Genomic DNA, 20,923 nt, shown 5'->3' on the forward strand with positions numbered 1-20,923 from the left:
CTCCCCATCCCACCCCTCTAGGCTGATACAGAGCCCCTGTTTGAGTTTCCTGACCCTTACAGCAAATTCCCATTGGCTATCTATTCTACATATGGTGCTCCCGTATTCTTGCCTGAAAATTTCATGAACCAAGGAGCCTGGCCAGCTACAGTCCATGAGGTTGCAAAGGTTGGATGCGACTTGAGTGACTAAGCACAGTGCAGCATATATATATAAACCTGTATATACATACACACACACACATATAGGTTATTACAAGTTATTGAATACAATTTCCTGTGTTATACAGTAGGTCCTTGATGCTTACCTATTTTATGTATAGTAGTGTGTATCTGTTAATCCTACTTTATCCCCCCTGCTCCTTTCTCCTTTGGAAACCATGTTTGTTTTCTATGTCTGTGAGTTTGTCTCTGTTTTTGTAAATAAGTTCATTTATATTTTTAAGATTCCACAAAAGTGATATCATATGATATGTGTCTTTGTCTGTCTGACTTCACTTAGTATGATAATCTCTAGGTTCATTCATGTTGCTGCAAATGGCATTATCTCATTCTTTGTTATGGCTAGTTCAGTTCAGTTCAGTCGCTCAGTCATGTCTGACTCTTTGCGACCCCGTGAACCGCAGCACACCAGGCCTCCCTGTCCATCACCAACTCCCGGAGTTCACCCAAACCCATGTCCATTGAGTCGGTGATGCCATCCAACCATCCCATCCTCTGTCGTCCCCTTCTCCTCCTGCCCTCAATCTTTCCCAGCACCAGGGTCTTTTCAAATGAATCAGCTCTTCACATCAGGTGGCCAAAGTATTGGAGTTTCGGTTTCAACATTGGTCCTTTCAATGAACACCCAGGACTGATTGCCTTTAGGATGGACTGGTTAGATCTCCTTGCAGTCCAAGGGACTCTCAAGAGTCTTCTCCAACACCACAGTTCAAAAGCATCAATTCGTCAGCACTCAGCTTTCTTTATGGCTAGTATTCCATTGTATATATGTACCACAACTTTATCCATTCCTCTGTCAATGAACACTTAGATTGCTTCTATGTCTTGGCTATTATACAAAGTGCTGCTATGAGCAACACAAGCAGGTTTTTTAGAGAAGAAATTTTGCCTCAAGACTGCAGTGTCAACTGTTGGCTGAATTTCAGCCTGCTGGCCTCCTCTGCACTTCAGACTTGTCAGCCTTCACAATTAACTGAGTCAATTCCTTAAATCTCCTTATATACATACATACATATATATATATATATGTGTGTGTGTCGACTCTGTGCAACCCTATGGACTGCAGCCCACCAGGCTCCGCTGTCCATGGGGATTCTCCAGACCAGAATACTGGAGTGGGTTGCCGTGCCCTCCTCCAGGGGATCTGCCCGACCCAGAGGTCGAACCTGTGTCTCTTACATCTCCTGCGATGGCAGGCAAGTTCTTTACCACTGGCGCCACCTGGAATTGACATATATATTTCTGATTCTATGGAAAATCCAGACCAATTCAATCATATTTGTGTACTTGAGTACTAGCAGTAGTTTTTAAGATGGAAATTCAGAACCATTCAATCTGGATGAACACTCTTCCTGCTCCTCTGAGTTTGTACTAAGTGAATTGACAGCATTCTTAGTTTCAATTCAAATGTGACAAAGTGCTGTCTAGGGAACTGAGACAGATGTTTGGGTTGTCAGGCTGCCTGGGGATACACACAGGAGAACTCTAGTGGGTAAGAGCCAGCAGGGAGCATTCACCAAAAGAGACCCATAGGGTTTAGACCAGCTTTCCACTCACGACTTGAAATAAAGACCTACAAAGGAGTAAGCTTTGAGGACAGAGTGTGAAATCTATGCTGTTAAGAGCCTGTTGGGGAAGGACAGGTTTCCTAATCAGATGAATAAGTCAAACAAGAATATATCCCACAATAGAAGAACACTTTTTTTTTTTTTTTTTTACCAAATATGACATAGGCGATGAGAATACAGGTAATATGCAACTAAAATCCAAGCCCAACATGTAATGTTAAACAGAGGCTCTAAATGACAAAATTACTGCCATGTGCAAAGAATGGTATTACTCTTTCCATTCTTTACAAGAGTGATCTAGTCTTTGCCCATGAATGAGTCAGTTTCCTAAAATACGGAGTTCTTTCCTAAGAAGGCCTGCACTCTGCTTACATTTCTCACGACCACTAAAGAACAATTAGCATAAACTCTTTCTAGTCTTCTAGTTTCAAAGAACTCAGTGGCCCGCACTAGAAGTGATAGGGATAAAGAGACCAAGTAGGTGATTAAACAGTCAATACCACTAGGGGATTGTAAGTAAAAAAAAAAAATACGGGAGACCCTTGTAAGTTAATGATTACTCAAGAAAGCAGGTGTTCTTAACCACAAAATGAAGCAGGCTTGCTTGGCAACAAAACCATGCAACAGAAGCATGAGACATGCCCCCAAACAACAAAACAATGGTGGCTTGAGACCCACATGCTGCCAGTGAATTCAATAAGTTAATGATCCCTAGGACATGCTCTCTGCACACATAAAAAACAATAACTTGTAGACCTAGCTTGACCATATAGGGACAAGAAAACCCCCTTGCCCAACCTGGAGGAGGAGCTGATGACGGAAGCGTGTCTACTCAAGAGAGACCAAGTTCTTCTCCATCTCCTCACTTTTCCTTTGATTATAAAACTATAGCCCAGGAAGTTCTCTGTGCATGGCACCCCCTCACCCATCCTCTTGTAAGCCTCACAAGCATCTTATTACCTCTTTTCCTCTTGCTGAATTCTTTCTGCACTGAGATATAAACTGTGGTACTGGAGCTTTTTGGAGCCCTCTGAAACATCACCAAATGATTTCTGAAGCAAGATGTGTTCCCAAACTATTCAAAGATTCAAAAATAGAAAAATGGGAGGCGCAAGTCAAGTTATAATCCTGATCTTTCTCTGTCCCTTTCTGGCTAGCTGCTCACCGAATCTGTTTTTCTTTGTCCTTCACAGTTAGACTACATTTCCCAGGCTTCTTGCAGTTGGATGTGGTTATATGACAAAGTTTTGGTCAGTGGAATGTGGAAGAAAGTCATGTGCAACCAGTTCCTGGACTGCCCTCGCGGCCAGACCTCCCACAAGTGATCCTCCACGCTTTTTCCTTTTTGGCAACAATCTTGGAAATGCTTAGTCGAAGACAGACACCACAAGGTGGAATGAACCTGGCTCCCTTTATCACCACCTGGAGAGCTGCCTGCTGACCAGAAACACCTGTGTTGGACTTCATCTGCGCAATAAACTTCCATGTGTTAAGTCATTGTGATTAGGGTTTTATCTGCTAAGACAGTGAATTCTCAATCAACATGGTGAGTGAACAGCATTACTTTCACTTTCAATGTACTAGAGGGGAAGGGCACACATTTAATCTATTGACTGGGACTGCCATAGCAATGTTTTGGTCAGTGGAATGTGGAAGAGAGTCATGTGTAACCAGTTCCTGGACTGCCCTCGCAGGCAGTTAATATAATGTTAATATAATGGCATGCCAAATCAGCCCCAAATGTGGATGCCACATAGAATTTATTACAAGATTGAATATATGATAGAAGTGACTTAGCAGATTTATCAGTTAAAAATAATTTCTCAGAATTTTAACAGCATGGTTCTATTATTTCAGTTTTTCTTTCATTCTCTTTTTCCTTCCTTTCAGGGTTATTTCAAATTCAGTAGGTCCACAGCCAAAATCAAATGCCACCAGAAAATCCTGTTACCTCCAACTTTTAAATCTATCCTGAATCAATTTTTTTACTGCACCCAATTCTCTAGTCTGAATTACCAGCATTCCTCTCCTGAACCTGTAATTAATTGGTCTTCATGATTCTATGTATTTTAAAATTGTAAAATACTTTAAACTGTCTGTGCCTTTATACTTTTTACTATATAAAGAAGTATGAAATTGTACATAATCATAAACATGGAATTTGCTGGTCCTGAGCATGTCATACTTTGGTCACCTGATTTGAAGAACTGACTCACTGGAAAAGACCTTGATGCTGGGAAAGATTGAAGGCAGGAGGAGAAGGGGACAACAGAGGCTGAGATGGTTGGATGGCATCACTGACTCAATGGACATGAGTTTGAGTAAAGTCTGGGAGTTGGTGATGGACAGGGAAGCCTGGCGTGCTGCAGTCCATGGGGTCACAAACAGTCGGACACGAAAGAGCGACTGAACTGAACTGAGCATGTCAGCAGCCTCTTACTGCAACACCTGGGACTCTGTCTAGTAGTTGGTGTGTTTAGTAATACCACAGGTCAGGGCGTTGACAACCCTGGGAGTAGCCCCCATCAGTGAGTGGGGGATAAATACTCCAGCTTTCCTCCCCTCCATTTCCCAGATATTTCAGCAGTATTGAGTTTGCAACCCAATGGGAACCTGCTCGCTGACCTTGAACTGGCCTTCTTACCTTCCCGGTTTTACTTTTCCACATACCAACTGGTGCTGTCTGATATCATCTACCAAAAAATTGGTATTAGTGAGAATGCCACATCTGCTGTGTGTGGATGGTATCTTGCTGTAGTTTTAATTTGCATTTCTCCAATTAGGCAGGGACATCTTTATATATATTTTTGGTCATTTGAGTTTCCTCTTCTCTAATTGGCTTCCTTCTTTTTCGTGTCAGTATCTAAGATCTATAAATTCTGGATACTAATAGTTTTCTGGTTATGTTCCTTGCAGAGAGCACCGCTGTTTTCTTGTGGTTTGTAAGTCTTCCGAAGTATTGGTTCCTATTTTTCTGTGTGATCTGTCTTTTCCCTCTATGAAGATTTTAGGACATTTCTTTTTATTTCTGATGGTCTGTATCCTAATTTTATTGCTAAACATAAAGGGCTCTATTTATTAAGTCATTTTTTAAAATAAAAATAAGCACACAATACTTAAAAAAATCTAATCACAATAGACATACCTAATGCAGAAAATAACACTCCAAAGTGGTACTGTCAATAGTTTACCACATGCTTTTTCCCACACATTAACATTTATTAAACATTTTGAGTTGACACATAAGTTGCTTCTTAGCAGTTTTTGGCATTTTTCAGTCATCCTTTTTTTAATGCTGCAGATGTTACATTTTATAGACATATTAAATCGTTCTATTAATCAACATTTGGGTTCTTTCTAAGTTTAAAACAAAATTTTGCAACAAATATTCTTGGGCCCATCTCTTTGTTCAGGAATAATTTTTAGAAGTGGAAGTCCTGGGTCCAAACCCAGAATATTTTGAATTTTAATTGATATTGCTAACTTACACACTAAAAAGGTTGTACCAATTTATAAGGCAGAAAATACTTCTTTATATTAGTAATCTAAATCTTTGCTAACAAGACGGGTAAAACATGGTTTAGTCTTCATTTTTTAATTCTGTGATGTTTACTAATTTTGGCTTCTAGCAATATTTATTCTCAATTTATTACCTTTTAAAATTTTAGCCATTATGCTTGATTTTAGATTATCCTTTTTTGTAAAGAGCAGCTAATTCTTGTTCTATCATTGTAACATCCTGTGAAATCTCACTGAAGGTCAGAAACAAAGTTTTTAAAGGTCTCAGACGTTCTCTTAACCATCAAAAGGTAGTGTTGTACCTGTTCATCACTGTCCTTGTGGAATGGTCTGAGTGAACAGAATTTTTTTCAGTAGTGCGATCTACATGGAGTAATTCTTAGTCCCTCTTTTGAGCTAATTTAATAACTGAATGCTAGTTTTTCTGTTTATGGCCCATTTCTGACCTTTGGACTTACCCCCTAGCTCTACAGGCTGTGGTTTCAGCTCTGGCCACCAGGGGACTCTCACACTTCAGGCTGTCTTGATAGATACATTCTTCCCTAGGTGGTGCTGGTAACCTACTCCTGCCCCTTAACGGGAATTCAGACAGTGACAGCAAGAAATGTTTCACAAATGGTATCTGATATAGTCTAGTTAAGATTAATGGGGAATATACAACTATGTAGAAAACAGGTAACTCATGAGAACCTACTATATAGCACAGGGAACTCTACTCAATGCTCTGTGGTGATCGAAGGTAAGGAAATCCAAAAAACAGGGGATTATATGTATAGCTTATTCACTTTGCTCTACAGCAGAAACTAACAACATTGTAAAGCAAGTATACTCCAAGAATAATTAATAAAAAAATGTTAATAGGGAATAAAAGTACATTGATTAGAAGTAATAGATCTAAAGTGAACAAAGTCTACAACAAAAAATATATAGTTTTTTTTGGGGGGGGGAGAAAGGCTTGAAATAGATTGGAAAACATTGTCACATTAATTGTTCTTTTCATATACTTCAAATTTGTACTTAATGCCTTTTTCCTCCTGGACATCCAAAGGAACACCTGGGTATCTGTAAAAGAAAAAGACGTATAATTAAATATTATGCAAATATATTACACATGCAAATAGTTAAGAAAAACCTCAAACTATATAGAAAGTTAGAAAATGAAACATAATTCCTCTTCCTTTCCTTCTTACTCCTAATTCTTCTCCCCCAAACTAATCACTGTTAGCAGCTTCTCTTTATCTTTCCACTCAATTATCCAGCTAATATGAAATTTCTTAAGGATGTTTTGTAAATCTTAAACTTGATATCAAATTTCTTGTGTGAGCAAAGGGAAAATAAAATTCAACCTTTAGCTGTCAGAGTGGAACTGAAGTTATATGTGATGTATGGTAATTCTTGATTTCTTGTTTAATTCGTGCACGACACTGCTCTAATTCCCCACTGTGTGGCTTATTGCAAATCCTTTACTAGAGTCACTGTTTATTTTTTCTATGCCCTAACACTCACTTAGGTTGGTGTTCCCACCAGCTTTTAAGCCAAAACCCAGACCCTCCTTTGGGTATATACTTAGAAGTGGGATTGCTGGATCATATGGTAGTTCTACTTTTAGTATTTTGAAGAGCCATCATACTGGTTTTCATAGTGGCTGCACCATTTTATATTTCTATCAATAGTGTGCAAGAGTCCTAATTTCTCCACATCCTTGCCAACACTATCTTTCAATTTTCTGGTAAGTGAAGTCACTTAGTAAGTGAAGTCTGGTAAGGCTCTTAAAGAGATATTTGCACTTCCATGTTCAGTACAGTCAAGATATGGAACTATAGTGACAAATGAATATATAAAGAAAATATGTATACTTAAAATAGACTATCATTCAGCTTTCAAAAGAGAAGGGCATCCTGCCATCTGTAACAACATGGATGAACCTGGAGGACGTTATGCTAAGTGGAATAAGTCAGTCACGGAAGGACAGTATTGCATGATTCTTCTTACATGAGAAATCTACAACGGTCCAATTCATGGGAGCACAGGAGTGCAAGGGGGGTTCAGAGGGGCTGGGGGGGGGGCTGGTAACAGGGAGCAGGGTTCAAAGGGTGTGTACACTTTCAGCAGGATGAGTCAGTCCTGGAGCTGTTCTGTGTGACACTGTGCCTATAGTTTACAATACAGTATTGTATTGATAAGGGTGAAGAAGGAGTGTGAAAAAGCCAGCTAAAAACTCAATATTACAAAAACTAAAATCATGGGCATTTGGTCCTGTTACTTCACGGAAAATAGAAGGGGAAGAGGTGGAAGCTGTAATAGATTTCCTCTTCTTGGGCTCTAAAATCACTGTGGATGGTGACTGCAACCATGAAATTAAAGACGATTGCTTCTTGGCAGGAAAGCTATGACAAACCTAGACAGTGTGTTAAAAAGCAAAGACATCACTTTGCCAAGAAACGTCCGTATAGTCAAGGCTATAGTCTCTCCAGTAGACACAAATGGTTGTGAGAACTGGATCATAAAGAAGGCACAGTGCTGAAGAATTGAGGCTTTCCAACTGTGGTGCCAGAGAAGACTATTTATAGTCCTTTGGACAGCAAAGAGATCAAACCAGTCACAACATGGATGACCTTACAACAGAATACTAAGTGAGAGACTTCATATTATATGATTCTGTTAATATGAGATATCCAGAATAGGCATATGTATAGAGATAGAAAATAGACTAAGTGTTCCCGAGAGCCAAGATGGGAGAATAAAGAGCAGCTGCTAATGTGCACAGGGATTTTTTGGGGTGGTGGTGAAAATGTTCTGAACTTGAGATTGTGGTGATAGCCACAAAACTCTGAATATACTAAAAACCACCAAATTTTATTATTTCAAATGGATGACTGTTGAGATGTGTGAATCATTTCTCAGTAAAGATGTTCATATTTTTTTTTCCTAAGAGTCAAAAAGCCAGTCCTGTATTTAAGTTATAAAGGATTCTAAAGGGTCACAGCTTTGCAAGATGTCTGATTGAGAGCAACAGGGTTCAGAAAGGTATTTTAAAGGTATGTAATATGAAGCTGATTCACACAGTAATTTATTCTATTTGTTAGCAGCAAAAAAAGAAAGGTAAAAAAGAGGGACAGCAGAGATCAGTATCCACAGAAGGTGAGAATCCGCAATCTAAGCGGTACGAGAGAAAATAAGGTGGGACAAAGAAACAGACAGTTTTTAAAAACGGTATATACGGTGGTGGCTTAGTCATTAGTTGTGTCCAACTCTTTGCAACTCCACGAACTGTAGCCTGCCAGGCCCCTCTACCACGGGATTTCCCAGGCAAGAATACTGGAGTGGGTAGCCATTTCCTTCTCCAGGGAATCTTCCCAACTCAGGGATCAAACCTGATCTCCTGTGCTGCAGGCGGATTCTTTACCGACTTTCTTCCCTGAGCCACCAGGGAAGCCCCACACGTATATGTAATTGAAATCAATAATGTGATGTTTCTTAGCAGTCACCTTTGGAGACCACATAAGCAAAAGGCTGTACTTTGGTTGTTTAGGAAATTTTTGGAGTTCTTAGAGTTTCCAGATTTTTTTAGAGCTAGTTAAGAGCCCAAGAAAATCAGTTACACACTTCACTTGATCCAAGACCATTACCTACATTATTCTAAAAGAAAATGCAAGTGGCTCAGTCCTGTCCAACTCCGCAACCCAATGGACTGTAGCCCGCCAGGCTCCTGTGTCCATGGAATTCTCCAGGCAAGAGTGCTGGAGTGGGTAAGCCTATTCCTTCTCCAGTGGATTTTCCCAACCCAGGAATTACACCGTGTCTCCTGCACTGCAGGCAGATTCTTACCAGCTGAGTTACCAGGGAAGCCCCAACTCTAGAAAGTAATACACTTTACTCTAAAGCTTCATAGTAAATATATACAATATACTTTACCCTGAAAAAGTATGACTTAATTGAGACTGGCCCTCATCATCCATTTATACAGACTTTGCTCGGAATGTTGCTTTTAGGAGGAATTTCCAAAATCAAACTGGCACTCAAAGAAAGACTGTTTTCAACTGAGAATGTCTGAAAGAATGTGTTAAGAGCTAGTCTAAAAGTGTTGGTATAATTAATCTTCTACTCTCCATAGCCAACAGCTGAAAAGTGCTTTTAAACTAAAATGTTTTCACAATCAGTTTCATGCTAGAAGCACAAGTACAGAGTAAATCAAATGTAACCTCTTCTTCCACCTCCACCACTGCTAAGTTCCTTCATCTTTCACCTGGACTACTGTAAGGGGCCTCCCTCCTTCACTCCTGTCCCTCCAGCCCACCCCCTGTAACAGAAGAGTGAAAGTGAAAGTTGCTCAGTGTCTGACTCTTTGCGACCCCATGGACTATACAGCCCATGGAATTCTCCAGGCCAGAACACTGGAGTGGGTAGCCTTTCCCTTCTCCAGGAGATCTTCCCAACCCAGGGATCAAACCCAGGTCTCCCGCACTGCAGGCAGATTCTTTATCAGTTGAGCCACAAGGGAAGCCCAAGAATACTGGAGTGGGCAGCCTATCCCTTCTCCAGAAGAACAGTATCACTCTATGCAGAACCTGCTAAGCTCGCCCTTGGTCTGATCCCTTTCGGGCCCCTCCTCACTCACAATGCCCATAGTGGCTTTAAGGTTCAGGGAACATGCCAGGCTCGTTTCTGCCCCCAGGTCTCTTGCATCAGCTGCTTCTGGTTTCTGGAATGCTCTTCTCAGGTCTGTGTGGCTGGCTTCTTGCTGTTTAGCTCTCAGTGTCGGCAACACCGTTCAGAAAGGACTTCTCAGACTACACAGCATCTACCACATTGCAGTATTTCAATTCACCACACAGCAACTCTTTGGATGTTTATCTGTTATTCACCCCCCTCCTCCTCTGTTATGAAAAATGTGATCTGGAGCATAGTGATAGTAACATCAACTGTCTAGGTAAGCACTGTATCCCCAGTGCCTAAGGCAGTGGTCTGATCCTGAATAAGCAGACATCTCACAGAATGAACTAAGGCCGACTCTCTAGATTTCAGCAAAATCATTAAAATCTGAATCTTCCCAAGTGTGTTGAAGCAGATACCCAAAATTCCTATAGCATATGTCTATAAAACACATTACTACCTTGAATTCTATCTGAAAACATATTCTCTTTTTTATAGTTCTTAAGCAGGAAAGCCAAAGGTGCTTCAGACTAATTGATAACATTTTACTTACTCTGGAAGAAGTTTATATTTTTCAAAATCAATTTCTGGGAAAAACGTATCACTTTCAAATTCTTGCATGATCCTTGTCACAAATAGTCTAAGATGGCCTGGCTTGTTCATGGCTTCCTTTGAAATAGAAAAAAAGGCATTAATTTCCTTATTTATCTGTGTCTAAAGCTATAGAAACTCTAATATTTTTGTTTTAACTACCTCCAAAGTATGCTATAATTATCCTATTCTTCACTTTGGGTCCCTGCAAAAGTATGACTTAGCTGAGAATGGCCCTAATCATTTATCAATAATTACAAGGGTGAATTCAAATATACTCTGGGCTCTAGTTTGCTTGCATAAACTCTTTTTTCGTCTAAGCATTCAATTTGTCTTTTATCTTTGGTTGTTGTTTAAGAATTAAAACCCCCAAATTATCTACTTTCCCTCCATGGAAAAAACTTACATATATATGTATATATGGATAAGGCAGTAATTTCATAGAACTTTTACTAATGAAAATCCCAAGGGCATACTTAGAACCTTTACATAAAATTTAATAATGTTTCAATTTTTCAGCAGATAGTCACAATGCTAGTAGGTAACACATTCTGTCTGTTGTTGCCAATGATTGCATTTGGTCTTATAGAGATGGTACCACTGTCTATAACACTGTTGCTAGTTTCTACAGAAAAAACTGCCCTGGAACAAATATCTTAAAATTCGAATACAAAGTCAGGTGTCAGTCCCAAATGCAGCTCTAAGAAAGCAATAACTCTTGATTTTGAAATAGCTTACAGGGGGAAAAAAAAACCCCCACAAAACCATATACATATAAATTCAAGTGTTTGTAATCCTTAAGATTCCACATAAAGGTCATAGAACAAATTTTACTTTTTATTTTCAATACTATGCTGCTGCTAAGTCACTTTAGTCGGTCCGACTCTGTGCGACCCCATAGACGGCAGCCCACCAGGCTCCCCCGTCCCTGGGATTCTCCAGGCAAGAATACTGGATTGGATTGCCATTTCCTCTTCCAATGCATGAAAGTGAAAAGTGAAAGTGAAGTCGCTCAGTCATGTCCGACTCTTAGCGACCCCATGGACCCGCAGCCTACCAGGCTCCTCCGTCCATGGGATTTTCCAGGCAAGAGTACTGGAGTGGGGTGCCATTGCCTTCTCCGTTTCAATACTATGGCTTCCATTAAATCCGTTTTTCTCTTGCCCCAACCAAATCAATTCTTACTGTATCAAAAAATTAGAAAATTTTAAGGGACTAATCACAGTAGCATTTGAAGATCTATTTCAAAGTTAATGATATTTGTACAAGTATATGTATGACTGAGTCTCTTCACTGTCCACCTGAAACTCCCACACGTTGTTAATCAGCTATACCCAATACAAAATAGAAAGCTGAAAGTTTGGAAAAAAAAAATAGTTAATGATATTTGGTCCAGTGTTTCTGTACAGAGTCAGATGGTAAATATTTTATGCTTTGTGGGCCATACAGTTTCTTACCTTTGTAAGTAGTTATAAACATCAATAAACCAATAGGCATGGCTATGTTCTAATGAAACTCTGTTTACAAAAACAGGCTGGTAGATTTGAATGTTCTACAAGTCATTGTGATGTGAAGTAATCCCTACTGAATTATCACCTAGGGAGTTTATTTCTTTATTTATATGTATTTAGATATATCAAATTATATAAATGTATTTAAGTACTTATATTGTTTAGAATACATTTTCAAGTGACTGCAGTATTGACTCATTCAAAATATGATAGGCACTGAGCAAAAGAAAGGATTTGTTTTCTTAGAAAATTCATACTTGGTCAAAAAGACCAAAGAAAAATGTCCATTTTCCCCCTATTATAAATGGAGAAAATAAAGGTTGTAGAAACAAGAACACAAAAAAACAAGAATTTTTATAATCTCACCTGGGATCTTGGTATACCTCTTCTTTCTAAAATAATTTCAGTGTTTGTATATTACCACAAGCCATCAAAGAATAGGGGCTGACTTTTTTTTCTCCCCATAAATGTTCCTCTTTCATCAATGTTATAAAATTCTATTTATTAACCTCAGCATTTTTAAAGCTGGAGATCTTCTGATATCAAGCAAAAGGAATTATTTTCTATTTTACATACTGTCTTCCTTTATGATATGAAATCATGTAATACTTTCTCCCTATCCTCATTTTAAATGAAAACTGTTGAGGGAGTCTTCTGATTTTAATTAGCTCATATCCATCTAGTCACTGTCTATCAATGGAAAGCCACAGCCCTTTCTCTGTAAGGAACATATTTATCCTGAAAAACAGATAACTCAGTGTATCCAGGGCACATATGGAAAAGTAAACAATGTAGTGCAAATACAATTCTCAGGAAGGGTTTAGAATGTTTTTAAAATTGGAAACATCAACTATTTTGAATTGAAAAATAAATTGGTATAAACCTAAAAACTTATTTTAAAGGTTTCATTTAGTTTGTGTGATAGTGTCAAAAAATGAGTAATTCAAACTGACAATATGTCTAACTTATAACACGCTTTGCTCATGGCTTATTTTTTCTAAGTTTAGATGGCAGGGAAGCGGAAAGAGGGTAGACTATTTCTTTATATTCACAGATAATTTTACTTACCTTATAAACAGAACTGCCTCCCACTATCCAAACCATGTCTACTTTATTTGTTAATTCTGTATCTTCAATAAGTTCTAAGGCATCATCCAGACTTTTGGCAAGAAAATGAGCTCCCTTTGGAGGTTCCCTGAGATTAACAGAAAGAATTACACATAATATCCACAAACACCATTCATATTAGTAAATAATCTAACTAGGAAGCAGTAATTATAAAATAAAAATCATCATAAACATAAAACCTTTCAATAAAAAGCATTTAGCATCAGTATGGCCCATGGCCAATAATTCAACCCTTATTTATGTACAGTCCACAATGAATCAAAACCAAAACCATCTGTGATATCACATGATATGTGTGGTAGAAAGATCAGAACGGTAGTTGTTTCTGGAGGGATGGGGTAAAGATTCACGAGTAAGGGACTCGAGGCAGCTTTCTGGGAGTGACAGTAACGTTCCCGATCTTTGATATGGGGTTATACAGGTGCATGTTGTTGTTGCTGAGTTGCTAAGTTATGTCCGACTCTTTGCGACCTCATGGACTGCAGCACACCATGCTTCCCTGTCTTCCACCACCTCCCAGAGTTTGCTCAAACTCATGTCCATTGAGCCAGTAATGCTATCTAACCATCTTATCCTCTGCTGCCTTCTTCTTTTGCCTTCAATCTTTTCCAGCATCAGACGCATAAGTGCATACTTTTGTGGAAATGTACACATAAGACAAAAATGTACATTTTGTTGTACATAGTATTTATTTCAAAAGAAAAACAGTAAAGTAATATTAAACTCTAGTTTTCCAAGTTTATTTATGTTGTAGCATGTATCAGTAATTCATTCCTTTTATTGTGGAATAATATTCCATAGCATGGATACAGTACACTTTGTTGATCCATTCATCAGTTGATGGACATTTGGGATGTTTCCATTTTTTGGCTACTATGAATGCTGCTGCTTTGATTATCTGTGTACAGGTTCTTATGCAATTATGTTTTCATTTCTCTTGGGTATATACCAAGGGGTGGGACTGCTGGGGCATATGAAGATTCTATGTTTAATGTTTTGAGAAAATGCCTGTTTTCCAAGTGTGGCTGCATAATATTTCTTTTAAAGTCACAACTGGATTGTCTAGAAAGCTTTGGAAAGGCATTTTTTCCCTATACCTCATTAAGGAAACACTTACCCAAAATGACCAATATCTGGCAGCAAATTCTGGGGCTTCCTTGAGGATTCAGTTTCTTTTTACACTGGGGGTGGTGGTGGTAAGAAACTGCATCTCTCTAAAAGCTTACATGAATTAAGAGATTTACCTGTGTGAATCTCCCCGCTTTTATTTAGGACCTAGTACACAGCAGGTGCTCAGGATATATGTGGAACTGACCACAAGTAGGGAAGCAGAAGGAAGGACAAAAAATAACTCTAAAATTTTTCCCTAACTGGTATCCTTATTTCCTTGGTGTGCTTGGTAATAAAGATTTTAAAATTTCTCTCTGCCTTATAAAAAAAAAGTGAAAATACACCAACAATTGTTATATATAAATACATAAGAAATAACCAAATCCAATTACGTACACCACAGGGGGGTCATAAGGAAGAAATTGGAGATATGCTTCCCCAACTGAAAATCTCCCCCACTGAGATTTCTTTATGTTTGTTTTAGCTCAAGCTGGCCATAAATAAACTTAAGTAGTACTCAAGAATGTGTTATTAAAGAGTCTCTGGGAATGGCAATACAATCATTGAATCTGGATTCTACCAAGTAAAGAGATAATCAGAATATCCTAGCAACCAGGAGAGAGAGACCAGCATGAAGATTGGGGCAGATGGCAAGACATATATATATATATCAACGTATTCCCTTACCCAAAGGCAATCAGTGCAAATATTCTGGTATACGTTCCTTCATGTTTTTAACCTATACCATTCTAGGAGGGATTTGGGAGAAAATCTACATAAGCCTGAATCCCCTTAGGCTATAGCTGTGCAGTGTTTTTCTCCTTTGGTCTTTGATATGTTCACTTGGCTACAGTACTCAGTTATTTAGACAACAATCTAGGTGCTGTCATGAAGATATTCTGTAGATGTGATTAAAGCTGATAATTAGATGACTTTAATCTGGGTGGACCTAATTCAAGGGTTGAAAGGTCTTAAGAACAGATCTGAGGCTTCCCTGAAGAAATTTCACCAGTGGGCAGTAGCTTCAGTCCTTTCTAGAGTTCCTGCCTGTCCTTCCTGCCGGTCTGCCCTAGAGGTATTTGGATTTGCCTGGCCAGCCCCCACAATGGTATAATTCCTTGCAATAAAATTCTTTTACCTATCTATCTGCTACTGGTCTGATGCTCTGGTTAAACCCTAATAATACACATGGGAAAGGAATATCATGACCCCTGTTCTTAAGCAAGCAGCACCCTAGGATACTGCATTCTTTTTTTGCTTAGATTATTAGTTTAAGAGAGAATAATTACCATGCCAGTTCCAAACTTCCTCTTATGGTATAATTCAGGTGCTCCCCCTCCCCCCAAATCCCTTGGGGTTCAGGAAGTTATCTTAGTGGCCAGGACCAATGTAAACAGTAACAAAAAGAAACAAAATAGAAAGCACATGTGGAGTAAATGCATGGAGGCCTTGGTGCAGGACAAAGCACTGGAGCTGACTTGAACAGCCTTTAATGCTATTATTACCTGAACCACTTCTTCCTCCTCACCCTGCCCAGTCCCCAAGGCATTTCCAGGCATCCAGATCATGTCACCTCAGGTTAGACTGGTGAACGGAAAAATTCCTTGCACAGGTCAACTAAAGACACTCGTGAGAATTCCTGGGAAGTGCTTCCATTTCAAAACTTTGAAATTTTTAACCTTCAGACATTGGGTAAAGAGCCTAAGTACAAAATATTATTTGGGTGTTGTGGTAAACTAGAAATAACAGAGCACAAGATGACCAGTTTTTAGCTTATTCTAAAACTTGCATCTTAGTGTATTTAGGGATAGGTACTTCCTTGGTGGCTCAGACGGTAAAGCATCTGCCTACAATGCGGGAGACCTGGGTTCAATCCCTGGGTCGGGAAGATCTCCTGGAGAAGGAAATGGCAACCCACTCCAGTACTCTTGCTTAGAAAATCCCATGGACGGAGGAGCCTGGTAGGCTACAGTCCATGGGTTCCCAAAGAGTCGGACACGACTGAGTGATTTCACTTTCACAGAGAAAGGATAACCTAACCACTTAATTCTGGCAAGTTCCAAAACATATGTATTTTGATTTTATGTGAAACTAGAATTTCTTAAGTTACATTATATAACTGATATTTAAGTTTACTGAATAATGGTTCAAGGAAACTTGCAAATCTATTATCATAGTTAGATTTAATGTAACTTGTCAAGTGATGAAATCAATCCCTTGAGTAACAGAATAAGTTACTGTCATGAGGCATAAATAACTGCTACTTTCTGTAATCACCTTTATGATATTAAGTAGTTTCATCCATAGTAACATTCATGCTATTTCAGTCATATACTAAACCTCTACCATAAAAAATGGAACACGATTTCCTTGCGGTGAATTTATGTTATGGTACTTACTTGAGTTCTCTACTGAGAACTATATTAATTCTGTCCTTTAAAGGTCGATTCTTCTCTGGAATGGAGAACCAGGTCTTCCTACCCATAATCACCAAATTCTGTTTACCTTTAAAGTCACATGGAAAGAATAAATATATTTTGGGAGCATACATATATATTTTTATATACTTACACATATATGCATAGAAATGATGGTCATAGTGACACCTAGTGGTTCTGCTTTAAAAATTAAAATTTAAAACAGCTTTACCAAAATATATCATTTGTCATCCATTATCTAAGTCTAGTAACTACTATTTCCTTTGGCTTTAGCCAATTTATAACCAATATATAGCTTTAATCAACTGTAATCATGTATATTATAGTAGTTAAAAGCAAAGATACTGGGATGAAGTGCTAAAATTGAGTGTATTCTGTCATCTACTAAGCAAGTCATGTTTATTTCCTGTGCCTTATTTTCCTTACCTATAAAACGGAGATAACAATAGTTCCTACTTGTAGAGTTGTTATGGGTATTTAAGACTTATTTATTGTTATGGGTATTTAAGGGCTTCCCTGGTGGCTCAGATGGTAAAGCGTCTGCCTATAATGAGACCTGGGTCTGATCCCTGAGTCGGGAAGGTCCTCTGGAGAGGGAAATGGCAACCCACTCCAGTACTCTTGCCTGGAAAATCCTATGGACAGAGGAGCCTGGTAGGCTACAGTCCATGGTGTCGGCAAAGAATCGGACATGACTGAGCAACTTCACTTCACTTCACTTCTGGTGGCTCGGCTGGTAAAGAATTCGCCTGCAATGTAGGAGACCTGGGTTCGATCCCTGGGTTGGGAAGATTCCCTGGAGAGGGGAATGGTACCCACTCCGGTATTCTGGCCTGGAGAATTCCATGGACTATATAGTCCATGGGGTTGCAAAGAATTGGACATGACTGAGCGACTTTCACATATACACATTATTTGTATTTGTATACTTTATATATTTAAATTACAGTAATTTTTCTTAAAGATAGCTGCTTAATATTCCAAGCAATGAGTTTAAAACATTATCAATTGTGCCTCTATGCTTCTCTTTCAAGTATACTGCTTCCATAAAAACTTTACATATGTAGCTTCCATTTTTGTTTAATTACTTAGGAGGGAAAAACCTTGGGAGTTGAATATCTGGATCAAAGGAACATATACATTTCTATGATTCTTGATATGTTCTGGGAGACTATCAGAGGAGTGCATGTATCTATTTTCTTAAAGAATCATCATTAGTTTGATTTTTTCAAAACAAAAACATGAAATTTACAAACTGAAAACTGAAAAAAATTTTATTTTCCTCCAAGAATAAACACCCCCCCCGGGCCGTAATTCAGAGAACCCTTATATAATATGCACTATATTTTCAAGGACAAAACTTTATGTGTTCAATAAGAAGATTATCAACTATTAAAGATAATGGAACCAACAGGTGAGGAATTCTGATGAGGAAAATGGCACAGACCCGATCTAACAACTAAGGCAGAAATGATAAATGAAGGACACAGGGAGACAGCCAAGACAGCCTTGGTACCCTTTCATTCATTCATCCAAGAAATACTATATTTACTGAAAACAAGCAAACAGGCATAGGATGATCTTATTAGCAGGCCTTACTTAGGATTCTTGAGTGTTCCTGTCAATCCTTTGCCTTAAAGCTCTTGCCATCTTGTCTCGACCAGTGATTCAAGGGCCAAATCCAAGGACCTTTTATCCGAGCTGTTACAGTTATGCTGCATCTGTTCCTTTCTGATTTATGGTTCCCCTGTTTACTCTGCTACTGCTCCTCCAATGAACAAACATACACTCCTCTTAGGTTTTAAATGGTCCTCTCCCTCATGCCCATGTTCTTTTCCCTAGTTATCCTCTTCTTGCCAGTGGCTCAATTCACCTCCTTCCTTGGGCCTGAAGCTGTCGGATATCCTACAAGCACTTCAAAATCATCATTAGAGCTGCTCGCTATTTCCCATGTCACTCAGACTATCAAATTGGAAATCTGAGAGTTCATCCTTGCCTCATTGCACCACCTTCAATTTTCGGATCTCCAAATCGAGTATCTTGCAACCGTTTTTTGCCCTTTGTCCTCTCCATTGCCACTCAGGCATTATCATCCTACAGCAGCAGCGATTTCAAAAGCCTCTTCCATTCTCTTTTGCGGGCGCTGACCTCCGCAGATTTTACCTAGCTTCCAATTTTGCCCAATACCTGAATTGTACGCGCCCACATAAAATTTCAAATAAACTTTTTTTAAGGAATGTTTAATAAGTCTTGGGAAATGTGTACACATCGATGTTAAGACAAAAGGTCCCAGACTAACATGAGAAACTTTTCACTTAAGTAAAATTTGCACTGGTAAGCTTCCTCAGGCAAGACCTTTCGCAAACTTGAAGCACATAAAAATGCCACATTACCTTCTACTGAAGAGACTGTAGTCATTCTTTGGAAATACCTGAATTCATTTCTACAAGTTAAGAAAAACACGCAGTTACTCAGAATGTGATCCCATGGGCTTAAGCTCTAAAGCCCCCAACAAACCGAGCGCTGGTTGCGGGGGTGGGGGAGGAACTTCCAGGGCTGGGATTTTGCTCCCGGGGGTAGGAGCCGGAAGTAAAGGTACAGCCGGGCAGCTGGAGCGGGACTTAAATCAACAACTTGCCGCCAGGCCCCGGACGCAGAAGGAAGCCGAAGCTTAGCTCTTGCCAGCTCAGGTCACGACCCCTTCTTCTCCCAGCGTCGGCCCGACAAGGCCCAGGTGTCCCGATCAAAGGCCGTTGGCGCCAGCTCCGGTCCAGCACTCTAGACCCACCCACCCCCCGGGGCTCAGCAGATACCTGAGTGGAGGCCAGGGCAGGTTCCCGTCCTTGCCGATGCCCATGTTCTGGGACACAGCGACGATGCAGTTTAGCGGACGAACCATGACAGCTGCAGGAAACACTTTCGAGCTAGCGCTGGACCACGAACCCCGCTAGGTCAGCCACCTTGGCGCGAAATTTTGGTCGCCCCGCCCCTCCAGCCCTATTTGTGCAGGCGAGACCGCGCCCCCGGCCCGCCCCCCGCCCCGGCGCACCGCCGGGTCACGACGTGCTCGCGCCTGCAGACGCCCCGGGAACTGCGGCCGCGGCCCCGCGCTCCCGGCTCGGCCCGGCTCTCGGGCTGTTGACTCCCGGCCTTGCGATGTCGCGCCGGAAGCCGGCCTCCTCCTGCCCAGCGTCTGCAAGGCAGGCTGTTTTGAGCAGATTCTTCCAGTCTACGGGAAGCCTGAAATCCACCGCATCCCCAGCGGGTGCAGCCGAGAAGGCGGACCCTGACTCTGACTCCGCGGCGCCTCTAGCGTCCACGCTCCCGCCGCAGTTGCAGCCACACGTGGTGGGTTCTGTCCAGGACAGGGCGGGGCCATCGGGGAAAGGGGGCGGGGCCAGACGGGCGCAGGCAGCGTTTGTGGGTGGGGCGGGATGAGGCGGGGACTGTGCGCGAGAATCGGCGAGGTGACTGGGCCAGACGGGAAAGGGGCGGGGCTCAGGAAGGAGAAGGTAGGAAGAGGTAGGCCCGCCTCCATCCTAGGTGCCCTTCGAACAGGGCTTCCCTTGTGGCTCAGCTGGTAAAGAATCTGCCTACAATGCTGCATGGGTTCGATCCCTGGGTTGGGAAGATCCCCCGGAGAAGGGAAAGGCTACCCACTCCAGTATTCTGGCCTGGAGAATTCCCATGGAGAAGTTCATGGGGTCGGAAAGACCTCGGACACCACTGAGCGACTTTCACTTCACACTCACACTTGAGGTGTTAGTTTTGAGGTTAGGGTCACACCAACTCTTAATGGCTGCCCAGAGACAGAAACTCAGGTCTCCTGACTCCCATTCTGATGGGTAGGGTCAGAGGATACCTGTTTTAATCTCCATTCTACCTGCCCCCCCTCCCTTTTTTTTTTTTTTTTCCTGAATTGAGGGCTGAAGAAGAGCCTTGTTCATTTGTATGTGTTTAGTTAGGTGACCGGATGAAAACTGGCGTTAAATCTCCAGTTTTTAGGGTTGCAACAGCCTTGCTCAATGTTTTGGGCGATTACCAGTAAAAGTCATGACTTAGGTGCGGTTCCCTGGTGACTGTGGTTCAGATTATAAAGTCTGATACACGATTTGAGTGGATAAAGTTTCTTTAGACGATACAGATGTGCTAGTCGTTGGGACCTTCATGTTGCTTGCCATCCT

The 20,923-nt window shown here is 40.5% G+C and overlaps 2 protein-coding genes across 3 annotated transcripts in view; one reads left to right on the plus strand and one right to left on the minus strand.

Annotated features, from left to right (window-relative positions):
* Nucleotides 1-4,987: 4,987 nt before the first annotated feature.
* DHFR (dihydrofolate reductase) lies at nucleotides 4,988-19,768 on the minus strand. Its single transcript, XM_065919064.1, has 6 exons — nucleotides 19,553-19,768; nucleotides 19,133-19,182; nucleotides 16,701-16,806; nucleotides 13,132-13,258; nucleotides 10,515-10,630; nucleotides 4,988-6,370 (listed from the first exon to the last, which is right to left on the minus strand). Exons 1-6 carry the CDS (start codon nucleotides 19,636-19,638, stop codon nucleotides 6,292-6,294), a joined length of 564 nt encoding a protein of 187 aa, XP_065775136.1. The 5' UTR covers nucleotides 19,639-19,768; the 3' UTR covers nucleotides 4,988-6,291.
* Nucleotides 19,751-20,923, plus strand: part of MSH3 (mutS homolog 3) — a 169,375-nt gene continuing 168,202 nt past the window's right edge. The window contains exon 1 of one of the 2 annotated variants that reach the window (XM_065919062.1): nucleotides 19,751-20,087. In XM_065919062.1, coding sequence (XP_065775134.1) covers nucleotides 19,896-20,087 — 192 coding nt within the window. In that variant the 5' untranslated portion in view covers nucleotides 19,751-19,895. The remainder of the gene's footprint in view (nucleotides 20,088-20,923) is intronic. The other variant, XM_065919063.1, reaches the window with a different exon arrangement.

The sequence above is a fragment of the Muntiacus reevesi genome, chromosome 1 (assembly GCF_963930625.1).
Source record: "Muntiacus reevesi chromosome 1, mMunRee1.1, whole genome shotgun sequence".
NCBI classification, from domain to species: Eukaryota; Metazoa; Chordata; class Mammalia; order Artiodactyla; family Cervidae; genus Muntiacus; species Muntiacus reevesi.